We start from the raw sequence: 19,215 nt of genomic DNA on the forward strand, positions 1-19,215 counted from the left end.
GTATTGAAAGCTACTGAGAGGCCAAGAAAAGCAAAGATGGATGCATCACCCATACCTGTCCCACCTGAGGTCACCCACCACCACAATCAATGCGGTTTTATTCCCACGCCCAGGTTTGAATCCTAACTGAAAGGGTCTGAATAAAAGGGGTGGTGGTATATTATGTATTCCATCACACAAACTGTTCTGTCACACATATTCACACAACACACTTACACAAAAAAACACAGAATGCAGAGGTCCCAGATAAGCATGTTTAGAACTTCACAGAACTGGACCAATTTTATTTTGTTGCTCTATACACGAAGATGTAAAATTTCTAAAATAGCCAATTTATCCATATGAACTCTAAGCCAATTGAGGATTCTCACTTTTCAAAGTTGTCATTCATATGCAGTGTCTGTCTTTGAAGCAACAACAGTTCCTCCTTGTGTTTCACCCATTTACCTTCATATTTGCACCACTTCAACATCTTCTATTATTATATTTTTAGCAAATGTACAAAGATATTTTCCCATGCCCTATTTTCTTTTCATGTAAATAGAGCAAAATACAATTAGAATGAAAGTGTTTGTCTATTGCTTCTTTAGGAAAGACTGTGCTTCAGTACTTGGAACAGAAACCCAATGGACACAATAAACTATCATTTTATAAGATTACTATTATTAAGCACAAACAACAGAATTTACAACTGTTTAATTTTATTTTTTTAGAGGCCATGTAATAATCAATGCCCTGTTGATATTGTTTTCTATTACAGGTAGTCCTTGACTTACAACAGTTCATTTAGTGACTGTTCAAAGCTAGAATGGTACAGAAAAAAGTGGTGTATGACCAGTTTTCACCCTTATAACCATTGCAGCACCCCCATACGGTCACATAATCAATATTCAGATGCTTGGCAACTAACTCGTATTTATGACAGTTGCACTGTCCCAGTGTCATCTTTTGAACCGTCTGACAAGCAGAATCAATGAGAAAGCAAGATTCACTAACAACCATGTTATAAACGTAATAATTGCAGTGATTCACTTAAAAGCTGTGGCAAGGTCATAAAATGGGACAAAACTCATTTAACAAGTGTCTCACTTAGCAACAGAAATTTTAGGCTCAATTGTGGTCATAAGTCAAGGACTACCTGTATAAGCAATTATGTTAATTTTGGTATTCTAATTTCAAAATAAACTACTAGGTGGCAGCATTTAGCTAACCACACTAATCTGAAAAATTATAACCACAACCGGACCTGGTTAACATTTAAATGAGATACACCAGGAAGTTACCTGGTAAGGATTGCTGAACAATCTTTTCCATATCATATACAATTTCTTGGCGGACTTTGAAATCGTCATCAGATATTCCTTTTTCTTTTGCTGCCTCCATCAGCATAAAATTCAAAGCAGCAACTTGTGCAGGGGAAGGAGAGGGGAGGGCACGGAGCTCATTTTCTTCTTGCTTTTCCTAATAAAAAACATAAAAAGTAGTTTGACATGTATGTATTAGACCCATAGAGTAAGAAAAGCAAGGGGGAACAGGTTGGTATTCGTTCCTTATAACCACTGAATAAAATATGAGCGAGACAGGGGGAAAATTGTTAACACAAGCCATCCACAGAAGTCTCAAGCCTGTAGTCAGTCCTGAAGCAGTTTGAAATAGTCAGATAATCTGCTCTCTCAGTTGCCTGCAGTTGAGAAAACAGTACTTATTCAATCACTACCTCATAATCATGGAAAGTTAAGAGACTGCATTACATTGCCCATCTTAAGATCCATCTTTAACCAAGGAAACATTTTCGCCTCCCTTCCCTCTGAGGAGCATTTATGAGAATAATTCTGGTGTTTATCAAAAGCTCTGGACCAGAAATTATACACAAAACAAGGATCCAGAGAATATGTGATGAAAAATAATGTTTAAAGCAGCCTGCCCACTTCCTCAGGTATTATGAAAATGATCCAACTGTAAAAGGTAACCTCAGCATTGCACTCTGATCATGCTGTACAAGAGATTTTTATCTGCAAAAAACAACAGCAAACAAACACTGAAAGTATTGCCACCAGCCTTGAGAGTTCTGATTAAAACTAGGAGAGGAGGCAGGGCTGTCAGTCGCTTCAAAATCCAAAACAGTTCATAGGTTGTAAGCTTCTCGTTGCACTATATACAGAAAAAGTGTTTCTTTGGTACATGTATAACCTACAAATAAACTTTCAAATGGACTTTATGCTATGTTTTATGAGATTTAAATCAGGTCCTCTCCTCCACCTGCACTCCACCCATCTACCTTGTTGTTGCAACCCCCCTACAATTCATCTGGGTTTAGTATAAGGTCAAAGCAGGTAAACTATTTTTGGCAAACTGCGTCAACCACTCCTACAGTTTCCTAACCCAAGAAACAACAGAGGCATTAATAGAAGCATTGGTAAAAGAAGCTCCACAACCTTTTGGAATCTAACTAAATCGAATTGGATCAAAAAAATCTTTTGGGGTAGACCATGCTAATAGGTCCACTACCTGTATAGACAGCATATGGCTACCTATTCAACCTTAACAACATGATTAAGGTTGAATAAATCTGACTTATTCTCACCCACAGAACGAACTAATCACAATAAAATAACAAATTGAGTTTATGCCCTGTGACCAACTGGAACAGGCACATGGTTGTCAGGGCTGCTATGAAACCACTCTAGACAAAACAGCCCCAAAGAGACATTGAAATCCCCCAACAACATAACCCTAGGAATCTCCAATATCAATTCTGAGACCAGCATAACTTAGGCAGAGATTCCATTAGGCAGACGGGTTATGTGTAATAACAAAATCCCTTATCTATTCCTGCTCACATGTCTATGAGTCAGTTCTTTCACAAATACCATAACCTTAGGGACCATACCTACATCGCTGTCCTCTGGCTTACAGGGCCCATACCAGCCCAATGACTTTCTCTGCCATTTTTGTTACACGCCAAGTAGCTCAGTAACCGTTGGATCTTTTTTCACCATCAACGAAGTTCTTATGAAAATAGCCCTGTACCTATTCATCTTGGTTTGCCCTCAACCAATGTTTAAAAACTGTAGCATGCATTTTAAAACAAGACTGAACTTCAGAGCAAAATTTCAAAACTTATTCTAGCACTTACCATGATATTCTTTTTATGGCGTTTTTCTTTAATATGTTTATGAGCTCCCTGGATATTTTCAATGTGAACTAAACACAGCTTACACAGGTACTGGCAATTAGAATACTCTGGAGAGCGCTGTGGAAAAACCACATATTTTAAGATCCAGCTGTCACTGCACGTTTTTTTTGTTCGTCAGAAAAGTTCATTTCTAACTGTACATTTCCCCTGTTCTCTGCACCTGTTGTGATAACTTATCTGGTAACCATAGTGAACCCCATATGACTAGCTATGTTATGGTTTCAGTCTGTTTAGTGCGCATGTCTAGAGAAAGTTCTGGGTTGTTATCTGTATTGTTTTTTTTTTTTTGCTGTTACTGACTGTTACGTTAGGATGTAGCCCAGCTAGCTCTGTATAATATATATTTAGTTTTTATATTATATATTAAGTAAAAGGTATTTAGTAAGATTATGCGTCGTGTTTTTCTTGCCTTCCTGCAAGCATATCATGCATTCTCTGAAGCACGGTCCGTCGCCCTCTACAAAGGTGATTTTTACCTTGACATTTTGGTATCGAGGATGGTTTGATTTATGTTTTTGGAGATGCATGTTTCTGCGGCTGTTATCAGTTAGTTAGTGCTAGTGAGGCAGTGGTGATTAAGGATCGTTAGAATGAATCCTGGACCAGTCAGCATCTTCCTCAAAAGTAGCAGATTGTGAAACCACAATAACATGATGAGAGTCAATGTATTTGCTCCATTTTGAATTATCATCAATGCCCATAAATCTCATCCTTTTTGCTTGTAGTGATTGTACCGGAACCTGAACTGGGTGGCCACAATCAAAGAGAGGGTCATCAAGACTCCAAAGACTATGAAAACAATCCTGTAGTTCTTGTAGTCTGGAGCCTTACAGCCTTGGCCTTCAATGAGCACATCAATACGGGTGGAGTCAATGCCAATGCCTACCGACAGCATGGCCAGTCCCCAGCCCAGAGACCCCCACATTCGTTGTAGCCCATAACGGTCCCGGTGTTTGCCAAGATACTGCAGTGTCACGGTGTCCACTATAGTGGCTGAGGAGGCACTGAAAAACTCCCCCACAATCACGACAAGGAGGATGAGCAAGAAGATCGCTTCAACCTCCTCATGATCATATACAAGAAAAATTTTTTTTGCTGTTACTGACTGTTACGTTAGGATGTAGCCCAGCTAGCTCTGTATAATATATATTTAGTTTTTATATTATATATTAAGTAAAAGGTATTTAGTAAGATTATGCGTCGTGTTTTTCTTGCCTTCCTGCAAGCATATCATGCATTCTCTGAAGCACGGTCCGTCGCCCTCTACAAAGGTGATTTTTACCTTGACACTTAATTATACTGGTTCCCCCCCTCCCATCGTAACAATAAAGTGCTTCTAAGTACATTTACCACAGAAGAGTACAGTGCACAAAGACTGCCCCAACTCACCATACAGGAATACCCATTTACGGTGTGGACTGGGTGTGCAAGGCCATGAGAAGAGATGTGAGAGATGTGACATGGGTTGAGGAGAATATATGTGGGAGCAAAGGGATGTGCAAGAGGTGCAGCATGCGTAAAGTGCATGAGTGACCAGCGCAGCACAGGAACAAGGGAAGGCTATGCGGGGGGGAGGTGTGTCACTTATTTCAGCAATTTGGGACCTTCCTGCTAGCTTCCCCATTGACATTCTGGGAAAGCTGGTAAGGAAGGCTGCAAATGGCTATGACATGATAGCTGAGCAGTGCACCAGATCGTAAGTATGAATTGGTTGCCAAGCACCCAGATGGCAATCGCTTGACTGCAAAAGTGCTGGAACAGATGAAATTCCCGAGGATGGATTGTAAGATTCATTGGTTCAGTACCACAATAATTCTGAACAGTTGTTGAATAAATGATTGTAGGTGGAGGACTACCTGTAATACATTTCATCCTAAAATAGACTAATTGTTTCACTTTATAAACAAAAGAATATTTATACTTATCGACATGAAAGATCAAGATCAAACATACATATGAAACAAGAAGACTATGAAAAACTCTTTTTTTCTACAATAAGCATTGCTAATCACGATTTGTTCCTGTAGCATGTGATAAGTCATGGGAAAACACTAAAAAAAATGTGTGGTTGTTGATTTCCAATATATTTGAAGCCTCAGATGGAAAAGTCAGCCTAAATACTATATTCAATGTTTCCTGATATGTGCCAAAGCAAAACTATACATAAAAGTGTAATTATGCACACACGTTAATGGCTTATCATCAACTATGAATAGGTTTCCTTCAGCGTTTACTACAAACCAAGAAATATATATAATTCCTTCTAATTAACTGAAAAATTATCTGTTGTCATCTATTATAGAAATATGAAAGGCAATCCAGAAGCATGTTTCTTGCCATGCTAAAAAGGAATCCAGATTTCTTCTAATCCAAAATTAGAAGAATTTTTTAATTTAGATAAAACTTCTTTACACTATAAAATTTAAAGACAAATCCTTTAATTTAAACTCTTCTTTTAGGCTAGGTATACAATCCAGCACACACACACACACAAATTAAATTCTGTACTTACTTTTTCCAAGCGGCTAATATAATCTCTTTCCAGTCGCTCTTCAGCTTGTTTCAAGCCTAACTGCTCTTCTGCCATCAGTGTTGATTCGTCCATGACAGCAACATTTTCTAAATAATCAGTTTCTGACTTGCTTCCTTTAGCAGAGTCAGAATTTTTTATTTTACCTTGTAGAAGGAAGAAAAGAATGTTTAATACATTTTTCATAGACTACCATAAATCTAATTTAAGAAACCATGCAATGTACATATATCCTTTTTTAAAAAAAATGTGGAAACTAAGTTTGGAAATGCCATAATTAAAATTTAAATACAAAATTTTATGGGATGATTCTCAGCATTATTCACATATATCAAATATTAAGACAGTTGTAAAGATTACTGAGACTTTCTTTACGAATGTCTTGAGAAATTAGGGAAAACATATTACACAACCATCATTCAGATGAAGTTATGGTGGTAATTTGTTTTCATACAAACAATATGCAAAATCTTTTTTTGAGTTACATTCATAAATAACTTAAAAACAAAATTTCTTTTTATTGTACAGATGAAAAAAATATATTTAATGAGCAGTTGCTTGAGCACATTACACCCACACCCACAGTCTTCTTAAAAACTGCCTTGTTTAGCAACTGTTTGCTATTACGATGGTTATGAAAAAATAACCCTACAACTAATCAGTGCATTTACTATAAAGGAAAATTGAAGTAAGATCATAACCACAGTAGCAGTTTCACTTAGCAACCACTTCTCAAAATGACCGAGTTGCAGGTCCGAATTGGAGTCACTAAACAAGTGTATATAGCAATAGCACTTAGACTTATATACCACTCCATAGTGCTTTACAGCACTCTCTGAGTGGTTTACAAAAGTCAGCACAATGTCTCCAACAATCTGAGTCTTCATTTTACTAATCCCAGAAGGATAGAAGGCTGAGTCAACTTTGAGCTGATCAGAATCAAACTCTTGGCTGTGGGCAGAGTTAACATGCAATACTGCATTCTAACCATTGTATCACCACAGCTCCTTTGGTATATACCAAATCCATGGCCGCTATGGTGCACAGAGGCAGTTATCTTTATCTCAATTAGAGTAATATGATACCGATAGTCCTCGAGATACAACCACAATGGAGCTTGCCAACAACACTCACATTTCACAATGGTCGTTAGGTGAAGCCTATCATCTAATGCCTCCTCCATCCCTGCTCTCTCCAGTGAATTGTTAAAGCAGTGCCCAGGTCACTAAATGGAAAATGGGGTACCCCAGGGTAGGAGAGGCCCTTGGAGGCAGAGCACAGGCCGAAGCCCATGTATTCTGGCCCTTTCAAGGCCTCCCCCACCCTCCTAAGATACCCTGTGTCCACAGGCCTTTTCCCACTCCCACCAGGTCTCCCCAGGTCTTAGGTCTGATTTCCATCCCACCATACTAAACAACCTCCTCCTTGCCTTTGAAGAGCTATTAAGAATTTCCAGAGCAGTGGAACTGATTGCTTCTTTGTGCGGCCAAGTGGCACAGTTCCAGAAGCAGCCTAACTACAAAATGGCAACCATGTTCGGGCCACTACCATGTGGCCCAGAGACAAAATGCTTTGTTTGCTGCCTTAATGAGATATGCACAATGCTGCAGCAATCAGAAGCTTCTGCAGTGCTATGCAGATTTCATTAAGGCAGCAAAATGAAGAAGTTTGTTTTCTGGCTGCCTAGCAGAGACAGGAACACAGCCACCATTTTGTCCCGCCCACTTCTTCATGCTCAACAGCATGCTGAAAACATCTGTAGCATTTTGCAGATTCTTCATGAAGAAGGGAGAAGATTTTATTACACGAACGAACTTTCACTCGTATAAAATTGGATCCCAGTCTAAAAGGGTCATTCTTCACTTAGCTTCTAGAAGGTAACTGCATTTAAATTATGGCTCTGTAGCTTTCTGAAAACTCAAGCAGGAAAGCAACATAGCATGAAGAAAAAAAAACTCAAGCTAAAAACTGCAAAATTAGTAGTGCTTAAATTAAGAAATTATCATAGCACATTTTATGTTGCAAAACGCCATTTTCAACTAGAATTACAATTTCTATAAATTCCTACAAAAAAGCACCTTTTGTTTTAAACTTAGTTTACATAAAAAATAAATCAATCTGTTTCACTTAATAACCTATACATAAGTAACACAAGGAAAAGCTTTAATTTCTGACAGGATTTTTTTTTAAAAAAACAACAACACTTGAATGCACACTTACAGTAATCTTCAGATGTTTGTTCTACTGATCTCAAATCCAAATCACTTTTCTCTGAGTCTTTACACCAATTAGCATTAATTGTTGAGGTATCCTCTCTTAGTGGATCTGCTAATTCAGGAGTTCCCCTCTGGGTAGTTGGTAAGATGTCTGTGCTGGCACCATTCTCTAAAATATGAGAAGTTGGAAGGCTTTCGTGTGCAAGCTGAACTTTTAATGGTTTCTGATTTTCTACTGCTGTTGATCCATTTGGTAATCTTTTTCCTTTGCTATGATTCTGATCCTGAAGACCTGATCCCATGTCTTTAAATCCAGGAATGCAACTATTTGTCTTACGTGATTTATTGTCTCCTGACTTTTCAGGACAAACATCATTTTGCTTAATTTTTTTGAAACTGTTACCACTTGTAGAACTTTTCCCAACTTCTTTTATAGACTTGTCATTTCTGTTGGTTTTATAATTTTGATTGGTTACAGCTCTGGCAGTTTTGCTTTCTTCACACATAATACGGGTGGATTTTCTTATGTCATGATTTCCAGATTTTGGAATCTTGCCTTCTTCCATTATTAAGAAGACCTGCTTTTTCTATCACTTGAGAAGATCTGAAATGAAATTTTGCAACAATTTGGATGGAGCAAAATCCTCTGTTCAAGCAGGGTATCTGGATGATTGTCTGGAAAAAACAAACATGTAAAAAATATTACGAAATATAAAGCAATATTCCTCAGTCTGTTGTCCTGGACTATGTACAGACATATGAAACAGATGGGAGTAGCTTTTAAAGCAACCATGTAAGCCTGGAAAAAATGAGGCTGCTTTATCAATCTTAAGAAATGCTTCATAAGCCCTGCTATGTGCATCAAAACATGTCTAATTGAAAGACTTTGTGCAGGTCTATGTTATACTTCATTCAGCCAAAATTAGTTTTTATTACTATATAAAAAAATCATTTTTAACCAAGATTAGATATAAATTAGTGCAAGATACTAAAGAAAGAGGAGGTTGGGTTTACCACATTTGAAACTGTATTTTGATGTTTATTGTTTGGTCTAACTTAAAGAGAAGGTGACTCTCCAAAACAAGAGGCTACTTGATCTGGAGGGTCATGAATTAGATTTGGATGGCAGGCCTACTTATGATAAGGTTAACCATAAATGTTAATTTCAACAACCAGTTTGTTAAGATGTGTCTTTCTAAAGGTTTGGAATAAATATAAAGTTCTCAAATAAATGCCTCTTTGGTTGTCACTGCAGGAAGCTTTATTTAGAAAATGGCGACGAGGCCAGATTGGCGGACCTATGGTGAATTACCCCCAAGTCCAAAGATGAGTTGGAATTTGAAGGACATGTCTGTCACTGGTTTACATATTTACAATTGAAAGAAAGGTTTAAATTAGATAGTAAAACTTATGGATTTGTCTTTGCAAAAAATGAACTGAAAACTATATTGTGTGATAATGATGAAAACATTACTGCTAAGTTTTATAAATTGATATTAAAATTGAATTTGGAGAATGAGTATGTGAAGCATTATATGATCCAATGGGCAAAGAACTTTGTTATGATGACTGAACAACAATGTAAGCAAAAGCATATGGATGAAGGGTTTAAATTTTACATTAAATTATAATTTAAAAGAAAAATGTTATAAAATGATGTACTGTCAATATCTAACTCTAGGTAAATTGTCAAATATATATAAAGGTACTTCAAATGTATGTGGAAATATAAATGTAAACAAGGAATTTTTTACCATCTGTGGTGGACCTATGACAAAATAAACAAATTCTGGAGTAGAAAAAGTATATAATTGTGACAATAGTGACAACTCCCAGTTTGTCTGGAGAAGATAACATTTTTCAAAAAAGTAGTGATTGCCTTCTAAATTTCTTAAATGAGTTCTAATATAAAATGATTTCATTCAAAATTATATACGCTACCATCTTCAAACACAGGATAATGTTCCTTGGGCACTAAAAGACCAAAGAAGGACAGTGAAATGCAAAGCTTTCTACTACTTTATTCAGAAGATCTGTTTACAAAACCACTATTGTTTTCAAATATTATTATAAATGAATACTATTATAATCAAATTGCACAATCATAATGTTGTCAATCTAGGGAAAACATAAATGTTACTTTTTAGGTAACTATCTTCAATATGCATGTGTTTATGTTCACAACTTTTCAAGCATGTTAAATTAAGATATGGATTAAATAAGAAAAGGGCATGTTACTGATTTGTAATATCTGAAATAAAGACATTCAATGTAAATATTTTTCAAGTGTTATATCACTTGTACAAATATAGTAAGTATATTAATTACGGTAATTTCTTTCTACCGATTATTTTACTTCATATCCTTGTTATAAAAAATTCTGGCATTTACATAGCCAAAATTAATATACATAAAATTAATATAACTTTTATAGATTTGTTTGTTAAATTGGGCAATGAAAACTCTTAACTCAGAAGCTTCTTAATTTAAATCAGAACATTTTTCTAATTCAATATTTTGCAAACTATCATTGGATAAACAAGCAAACTAGTAAAAATAAGTAAATGAAATCATATAGTTTTAGATTTAACATAAATAATAATGGTTTTAAATATTTTGCTTTTAAGATAAGAATATTTTTAAGAGTCATATTTGTACACATCAGTAGCAATAATCTGATTACCTAAATACCGGTACTAATTCCTAAATACAGTTTATTTCTTTAACAAATTTCTAAATCAAGCATCTCACCTAAATGAATTTGGGCAGTTTACAATAAAAATACAGCAGTATAAAACCTACTTAAAAACAGATTAAAATTAAAATTAAAACAAAGTTAAAATAAAGATATTAGGGGGGGCACCCTCAAGTCACCTACCATCCTCAGGATTTCATATCAGATCCTAAAAATTACACACACACACACACACACACACACACACACAAATCCAAGATCTTGTAGTCCCAGAAAGCTTGGATCATTTTACCTGCAATGAACCACACCAGACAGGTAGAAAGGAAATCTTTTATTTGCAAGTAAAGGAGTTACCCAAAAGCAAGTTCCAAATGGGCACACCTCTGCTTTGGATTGGACCCTTTTTATACAGTTTTGAAAAGCATATATTGCCATGAACCAATCATGGAAGCACACATTGTAAACCAATCATTAAGAGAAACATCCTGCATAGATCTTCAAGGGGTCTTAGTAATACAGATCAGCTAAAGGTTACAAGATAGACTAAGACCTTTATCTTATCAATAACATTCCTCCTTACTAAACAACTTGGTATCAGAGGCTTGCTCATCACCTTTATGGTCAGGCATTCCTGAGCAGGAGACAGATGGTCTGCTCAAATTGGTGTCATTTCTGCTTAACAAAGCAATTCAGCCAATAGCTAACTACCCCAAGCAATGCAAAGCACCATACCCCAAAGCTATTGCTATATATTAAATAATAATGTATGAAATCCTAAACAATACTTTAATACATGAATAACAAAGAGTTTATCAATCTGTACATAAATACAATTGGGTTAAGGCTAAAAGAATTGAGCTATTTATCACTGCTACTGGATTAAGTTGTAAATGATTGTCCAATTGATAATTAACTGTTCAAAATAAGGTGCAAAATGATTCAGATTTCATGAAGAAATTCGAAGAGTGAAAGATAACAAAGAGAGGCCAAACTAGAACCGAAAATAGCCATGTTAGACCTTTCTTTCATAAAGAACGAACTAGGGAAGACTGTATTTAGAAAGATATATAAAGGATATACCACTAATTCAGTTCTCAGTTCTGACAGAAGTATTAGTAGAGGTGACCTATCACAGAAAGGGAAGTTATGAGTGAGGCTGATGCACTTTTCACCTATATGTTAATTTTGTTTTTAAAATCAGATCTACCATTCTTTAACATATTAATATTTATTTCACTGTTTATATACTGTCTTCTTTCCCAGGTTCATATTTAAATGCACAGCTTTGTTGGATTATATTAGATTTTGTTATCTTTTGGCTATAGGTTTTGCTCATAATTATACAGATTTTTTGAAATACTTTTATACTTCTTCCTATTTAAAGATGTTAATTGTAAATGCCCTTGTTTATATTGATTTATTTAAATTGACCTTTGCTGTTGTTTTAAGAATTTTTGTATTTTTTCTGGAAATCAATAATATTAAAAGGATGATACTATCCTCATCAGTATATACAGTAACATGAAAGAACTGCTTTATTTTGTTTAATATCCAAAGATACACTATAATAGACAAGTTTTACCAATCCAATACTACTACTTAATCAACTAGTAAATTCAGCTACTGAGATAGATCTTAGCATATTTTTGAACATGGAGCAACTATTTTCTGAAAATTAAAGACCATATAAGGTGCAGTGGTATAAACATATTATACAAATTGTCTCAGAATAACCTATACAAGAGGATTTGTAGAAAGTATATTAAACTTATCACTTAAAAAGCACAGCTTGTAAAGGGATTGAAATGACTTCTCCATTATTATTATTTTTTTTGGAAAAACAGCACTTGTAGGAAAAATCCAACTCAAATTGTCATACTAAGATTTCTTGCTGAAAGTGGACAATCATGCATATTATCACATAGTTAACCTGATTTTGCTTAAATTCCTTTAGTCTTTGGAATTATAAAAATGCCATGAACCTATTGCAAAATTAACATCCTGAAATTGGGAAATAGCTTTAGAAACACTTTTCATACAAGGAATAATAAAATTACATTTGCTACTATGAGATGTGATGTCTACTAATTTTAGTTTTAAGATAGAATATAGGACTATTAATAACTAGGTTAATGTCTGATTCATAGGCAATATATTTTAAATAATAGCAGCTAGGAAAAACTGAGTTGGGAGGCTATTACCTTTCCATATATGCATCTGAACTTCTTGAATACATTTAGTTAACTATTATGTGATACACAATACAGTATTTTAGCCTGATCCCATAGATTTCTTAAAATTCTTATGAGGAGTTGTCTGTATTAGGGTTTTTTATACATGTACATGTTACACAGCATGTACTACCGGTACTTACTGCATGCCTTAATATAGCCAAATAATATCACACAAAGGATATAATCAATTTTGTATTTTGTTCCTATTTGTGTATTTTAATAAAAAAATACACATTGCAACATGCCAATTTACTTGCTGTCAAAAATGCAGTTATAAATTTCAAAATGATTTGTTCTGTTACAGTAATATCCTTATTTTAGCAAATGACATACCCTTAAATTATTACTGCTTTTTTTCTAGCACAGAAGTGCTCATGTATGCTCCTATAAAGTGTATACATTAGAGGGATACTGCCAGAAAAATTCAGATCTGTTCAACCTAGGCACTGTTTTCCTAGTTCTGTGTTGGGCTATCACTTAAGGAAAAAAAACCTCATTGAGAATACTGACTCAGAAAGTGTTGACACAAACTCTGCAATTTTAAAAATGTTCTGCATATCTTTATACGGTTAAAGAATATTACAGTGAATTAACATTAAGCAGGAGCACAAAGTAAAAGCATGCCCATATAACATTTTGTTTTTTCAAAAAAAATGGCTTGACTGTGAAATTGGCCATTGCCATTTCACCTGATGCAGTGAAAACAAATACATGCACAAACTCTTACTATTATATTCAGAGTCAGGACTCCTTACCTAGGGTTTTTGTGGTGTACAAAGCAGGCATGAGGTAAATTTGTAACATTTGGTGAAGTGGGATGCCTCAGTTTTCCTGTTTGCAAAATGCAGATAATTAGCCTTTTCACTGGTTGAAGACAGGAAAACTTTTTTATTGTTATTATTACGAGAATATTTAAAGAGAAAACAAAGTAAGGCTATGGCAGAAGGCCAGAAACCTTAACACAGGGGTCTTCAAACTTGGCCCTTTTATGACTTGTGGACTTCAACTCCCAGAATTCCTCAGCCAGCAAAGCTGGCTGAGGAATTCTGGGAGTTGAAGTCCACAAGTCATAAAAGGGCCAAGTTTGAAGACCCCTGCCTTAACACATCAACAACTTTAAATATAATGCACAATCCGTATTTTACACAATAGGCTCCCTTAAGGGGGTCTGATTTTTGTTCATGGAATTCTTTATAGACACCCCCCCCCCCATTTGTTTCTATTCTGCTGTTAGGGGCCTTCCGGGGACCTACAATTTTAAAATCAACACGTTAAAAAAAACCTACAGTTGAAACGAAAAAGCCCTCGAATATATAATATAACCCCTCAGGAGTTCTTCTCCTAGCAAAACCTACAAGTAGCCTTCTCAAATCAGTTTTCTGTCGCAAAGTCGCCACTCTTCTTCATAGGACGCCCTGAGAGTCTTCGGAAAAGGGCGGAATATAAATGGGATTAAAATAAAATAAAAAAAATTAAAATAAAAATAATCCCCCCCCTCTCCCCACAATCTGCACGGCGTCTTCCACGGGATAAATGTTCCCCCCCCCCCACGAGCCCTCAAAGTACACGTGCAGGTCAAAAGCGGCGATTTTCAATATTCTGCAGGCTCACCATTAACTAACAACCACCACCACCCCGAGCCCCCCCCAAAAAACAACTCTCTTGTTAGGCATGGACGGACGGCTTCGCTCAGGCCTTTTGATTCGAAACCTAACCTTCCCTTCCCCGCCCCTGGAAACAAAAGCTGGGAAACGAAAGTGAGGTTCCCAAGACCCGAGTTGGCAAGACCTCTGGGGAAACAGGGCAGGGGGGGGGCTCCGGATACGCCACCTAACCAGAGACCCTCCGAGACCACTTTAAAGGAGGAGGGGGCGAAAAAGCCCCTCTTTCCTCCCCCTCCCCCCCCCCGAAAATTACTTCAACCCCCAAGAAGGAAAAGAGCCAGCCGGGGCCCAAGCAGGCAGGAGCGTTTGGCAGAAGCGGACAAATCGCCTTGGACTCCCTTCTCCCCCCCCCCGGGACGCAAATACCTGGCTGTCACCCCAGGGTTGCCCCGGCCGCGTCCCCGTCCATGCCTTGCTCCGGCAGTTGGAGGCCCAGACGCGAGCGCCTCAATCGGGGCCGGCCGCCATGTCAGCCGCGGCGCGCACTGCATTGTGGGGGAAGGGAAAGAACGGGAACACCGGCCTGAGAAAGAGAGAGAGAGAGAGAGAGGGAGATAAGAGGAAGCGGCAGTGACTTCTTTCTGCCGGGCTACCTCGGGGCTGAGACAGTCAGGCGGCTTCCCTAACTACAGAAGGGGGGGAGGGGACTCCTCCTCGCTCAGGGGGAAAATTGTTTTTCCACCCAGGAGGCCTCCAAAACAAGATAACCCCCCCCCTCCACACACAAACACACACAAACACAAAAAACACACAAACACGCCTAGCCAGGAGCTGCTACTCTTGCCGGAGCGACTGCTGCTATCTCGCCTCTCTGCGCGAGGGCGTCCGCGGCTCTCGCGTCGGCCCAGAATTCTTCCCTGGGTTTAATTTGCTCTCCTAGTTCATTTGCCTTCGTAGCTACTTCTAGCCCCGCGGAAAGTGCGAAGGAAAATAGGCAATAATAAAAGTTGGATTCAGTGCTTGTGTTTTTTGTCAAAGGAAAGCACCGTTATCTACTTACGGATTTGCAAGCATGTAGCCAAGAAACTACATAATCGTTCATATATAAACAAATCTCCCGTGAAGATTACTCTCCCTACCCATTATTGGTTAAGTGAGATGACAGATAGATAGATAGATAGATAGATAGATAGATAGATAGATAGATAGATAGATAGATAGATAGATAGATAGATAGATAGATAGATAGATAGATAGATAGATAGATAGATAGATAGATAGATAGATAGATAGATGATAGATAGATGATAGATAGATAGATGTGCAACAACTAATTCAAGTACATCCTCCTAGATTTTTATTTATATAACTTCATGTATTAAAGCATCTTTAAAAGTAGTTTAAAATAAAAACACCCGTAAAATATATAATAAAACAACGCCTGAAATAATTCAAAACAACAGTACAAAACACTAATAAAAGCAGGTTTATTAAAATATGCATGGAGTTATTTTTCCAGTCATACATGTAAGGCTGGATGAAGGGATAAACTTTTTTTTTAAAAAAAAGCCATGCATAATGCACATTTGTGTAGAGTGCATGTCACAATCATGACATTACATTATAGTAATGCACTAAAAAGGGAGAAAAAAGATCAGTAGAAGTTCAGACGGGTCTTGGTCTGATGTTAGAGTATGACCCATGAAAAGAGATGCAACATGTGATGATTCTGACAGGTGAGACCAGTAGATACTTTAACCAACAATGTGGATGATATTGTAGGTACAGCATATCCAAATGGCAGTATCTTTCAAGTATCTGAAATGGATTGACTCTATTTTGATTATAGTAAATTCCAAAGAGTTCAACCTGTAAGCAACAACAAAGAAGTGTTGACATTAGCTTGATTGTATGCATCAGCAATCAACATGATCATTCAAGCTAAGGTTGATTAGCTTACCTTCAGTATGATATCCTTCAATATATCATTTATTACTTCAACTTCAGCACTACATGACTCTGGACTAACATTATTGAAATAATACTTATATTCTTACCCATTATCCACTAAGAATGCTGCATGCAGAGGTTTACTATCTCCTAATGACCTAATGCAGTCAGGTGATTAGCAATGAGTGTGATCGGAAATGTGCCTTGGGTTGTCGGGAGAAAGAAGCAAGAAGCAAGCCTGGTCCCTCTGGTCACTAGCATTTGCCACCATCCTTAGCACTTTATTTCCACTGTTCTTTTCATAATATCCTCTTTACCAACCTTTTTAGTTTCCAACAAGGTAGACAGCAGTCCTTCTCATTTATAGTACAAGCAATAACACTGAGACTTATTTACAAATGTCAGCATATTGCCTCCAACAATCTGGGTCTTCATTTTACCAACCTCGGAAGGATGAAGGATGAGTGAACCTTGAGCTGGTCAGGATCGAATGCCTTTCTGTGGGTAGTTAGCCTAAATCAGGGGTCAGCAACCCATGGCTCTAGAGCCACATGCAGCTCTTTCATCCCTCTGCTGCAGCTCCCTGTCCTCCGTTGCCGTGTGCAGTCCCAGAAACAAAAGAATCGAAGTTTTATGGCAATTTTGATTGCAGAGTCCTTGGTGTCCCTTGAGTTTGTTTTCTTGCACCTGCAAATTAGGTAATATGAGTCTTAGAAGAGAATGGGGTTTGCTGTTTTTATATATTACTGACTTGCCCTGCCAGTATTGATTGGCAAGTTCTTGGTGGTTCTTTGTAGGCTGTTAACTGTTAACTTCTAAGTTGGTAGTTCCTTTATGGTGTGTGTGTGTGTGTGTGTGTGTGTGTGTGTGTATTACTCTTGATTGTTGGTCAAGTGCTAATTTTGGTGTTAAATCTCTGCTCATCTGGGTATTGATTGCTGATGATGAGGTATTGTGGTCTTTTTGTTTCCTTTTTGGCTTTTTTTACTGCCTCTTTTGATAGTATGTAGACATTGTTTATCTCTATGTGCCTGTTGATGGCCTATTTGTCTGAGTGCCAGGCTCTTGATTTTGTTTTAGTTGTTTGATGTTGCCTCTTGCTGCAATCTGTTTTATTATATTTTAATGTCTTTTTATCATTGTTTGCTATTTTTAATTCTGTACAAGGCCCTGAGTTGCACATTAATTGGGCAGCTATATAAATTAAATAATTAAAAATCCATATTGAAATCATCACTGGGTATTGTAGTCAATTACTCTTCCAGCCTCATCTATTCTGCAGTACTGTCATATAAAAAAAGATGGAAATGGAAGTATTTCGTGAAAGAAATATAGGTAAAACCATATTAAATAAATTGGAAATCATTTAACATAATACTTACTGATCTTTAGAGTAGATTGTTCAATTTCAAGGACAATTTTTTTTGTTTAAAATACAACCATGATGTGAAAGAAAAAGAAAAACAGGAAGAAAATATGCAGGAGAAAAAGGGAAGGGAAACCAGATAAGTATCTGCCCATCAGTATTTCCTTTAAGGAAGGTTGTTGCAGTAACTGAATCCGAAAAACTTTACAACTTCATCCACTGGCTATTATTAGACATTTAATTTAATTTAATAATAATTTAATATTTGCATTTGTATACCGCCCTTTCCCTGAGGACTCAGGGCGGTTTACAGGGAATTAAAAATCAAAACATACAAAAGTTAAAACCAATTAAAAAGCATTAAATTCACCCTGTACATTAAAACCCCAGTTAAAATTTTCTCCTCAGCCTGGGCCCGAGAGCTCAAAGAGCCAGGTCTTCAGGCCCCGGCGGAATGATCGGAGGTCGGGGGCAGTCCTCAACTCTACCGGCAGCTGGTTCCAGAGGGCAGGCGCTCCCACTGAGAAGGCCCTATCCCTGGGTGTCACCCGCCGGCAATCTCTCACCGGCGGAACACTGAGCAGACCCTCCCTGTGAGAGCGCACTGGGCGAAGGGCGTTTGATGCCGGCATTTATCCTAATTATAAATGATAGTTTGTCTTCAGAGGGATTTTTTTAAGTTATTGCGATAATTTCATATTGAGCGTATATGATGATGATGACAATACAATCAATGACAGATCCAAAAGACATTTAATGTAGATTTCTGCCTCATTGTCATTACAGTCTTAGCTCTATCTAGATCAGGGGTGTCAAACTCGCAATGTCACGTGACGTGTCGCAACGTATCACAACTTTTTTGCCTTTGCTGGCAATGGGGTGTGTGCAGTTTTGCTATGAGGCATCTGGCCCATGGGCTGGCAGTTTGACACCCCTGATCTAGATTGATTAGTGTCACATGTACACGGGCCTACATTTGAGGAGTATACTTTAAGGACTTCTTCACATTCTCACTGCTGAAGAACTGATGGATTCTCTTTATTGCAAGAGATGAAGAGCAACATTTCCTTTGGAAAACAGAAAATTGCATATAAGCATTACAGGTTTACAACGTACAATAATTCACTTAGTGACCATTTGAAGCTACAACAGAATTGAAATGTGACTTATGACCGTTTTTCACACAACAATTGCAGCATCCCCTTGGTCATGCGATCAAAATTTGGACACTTGGCAACTGACTCATATTTATGTTTGCAGTGTCCCAGGGTCACATGATCACTTTTTGCAACTCTGACAAGCAAAGCCAATGAGGAAGACAGATTAACTTAACTATGTTACTAACTTAACTGCAGTGATTCACTTAACAACTGTGGCAAGAAAGGTCGTAAAATGGGGCAAAATTAACTTAACAAATGTCTCAC

The 19,215-nt window shown here is 37.2% G+C and overlaps 1 protein-coding gene across 2 annotated transcripts in view; it reads right to left on the minus strand.

Moving 5' to 3' along the window:
- Positions 1-15,008, minus strand: part of TUT4 (terminal uridylyl transferase 4) — a 49,135-nt gene extending 34,127 nt beyond the window's left edge. For both annotated transcript variants that reach the window (XM_081323437.1, XM_081323438.1), the window contains exons 1-6: positions 14,902-15,008; positions 13,627-13,702; positions 7,947-8,617; positions 5,709-5,872; positions 3,137-3,253; positions 1,284-1,461 (exon numbers count right to left, since the gene is read on the minus strand). In XM_081323437.1, coding sequence (XP_081179563.1) covers positions 1,284-1,461; positions 3,137-3,253; positions 5,709-5,872; positions 7,947-8,508 — 1,021 coding nt within the window. In that variant the 5' untranslated portion in view covers positions 8,509-8,617; positions 13,627-13,702; positions 14,902-15,008. The remainder of the gene's footprint in view (positions 1-1,283; positions 1,462-3,136; positions 3,254-5,708; positions 5,873-7,946; positions 8,618-13,626; positions 13,703-14,901) is intronic.
- Positions 15,009-19,215: the final 4,207 nt, after the last annotated feature.

Source organism: Vipera berus, assembly GCF_964194415.1.
Source record: "Vipera berus genome assembly, chromosome: 3".
Classification (NCBI taxonomy): domain Eukaryota; kingdom Metazoa; phylum Chordata; class Lepidosauria; order Squamata; family Viperidae; genus Vipera; species Vipera berus.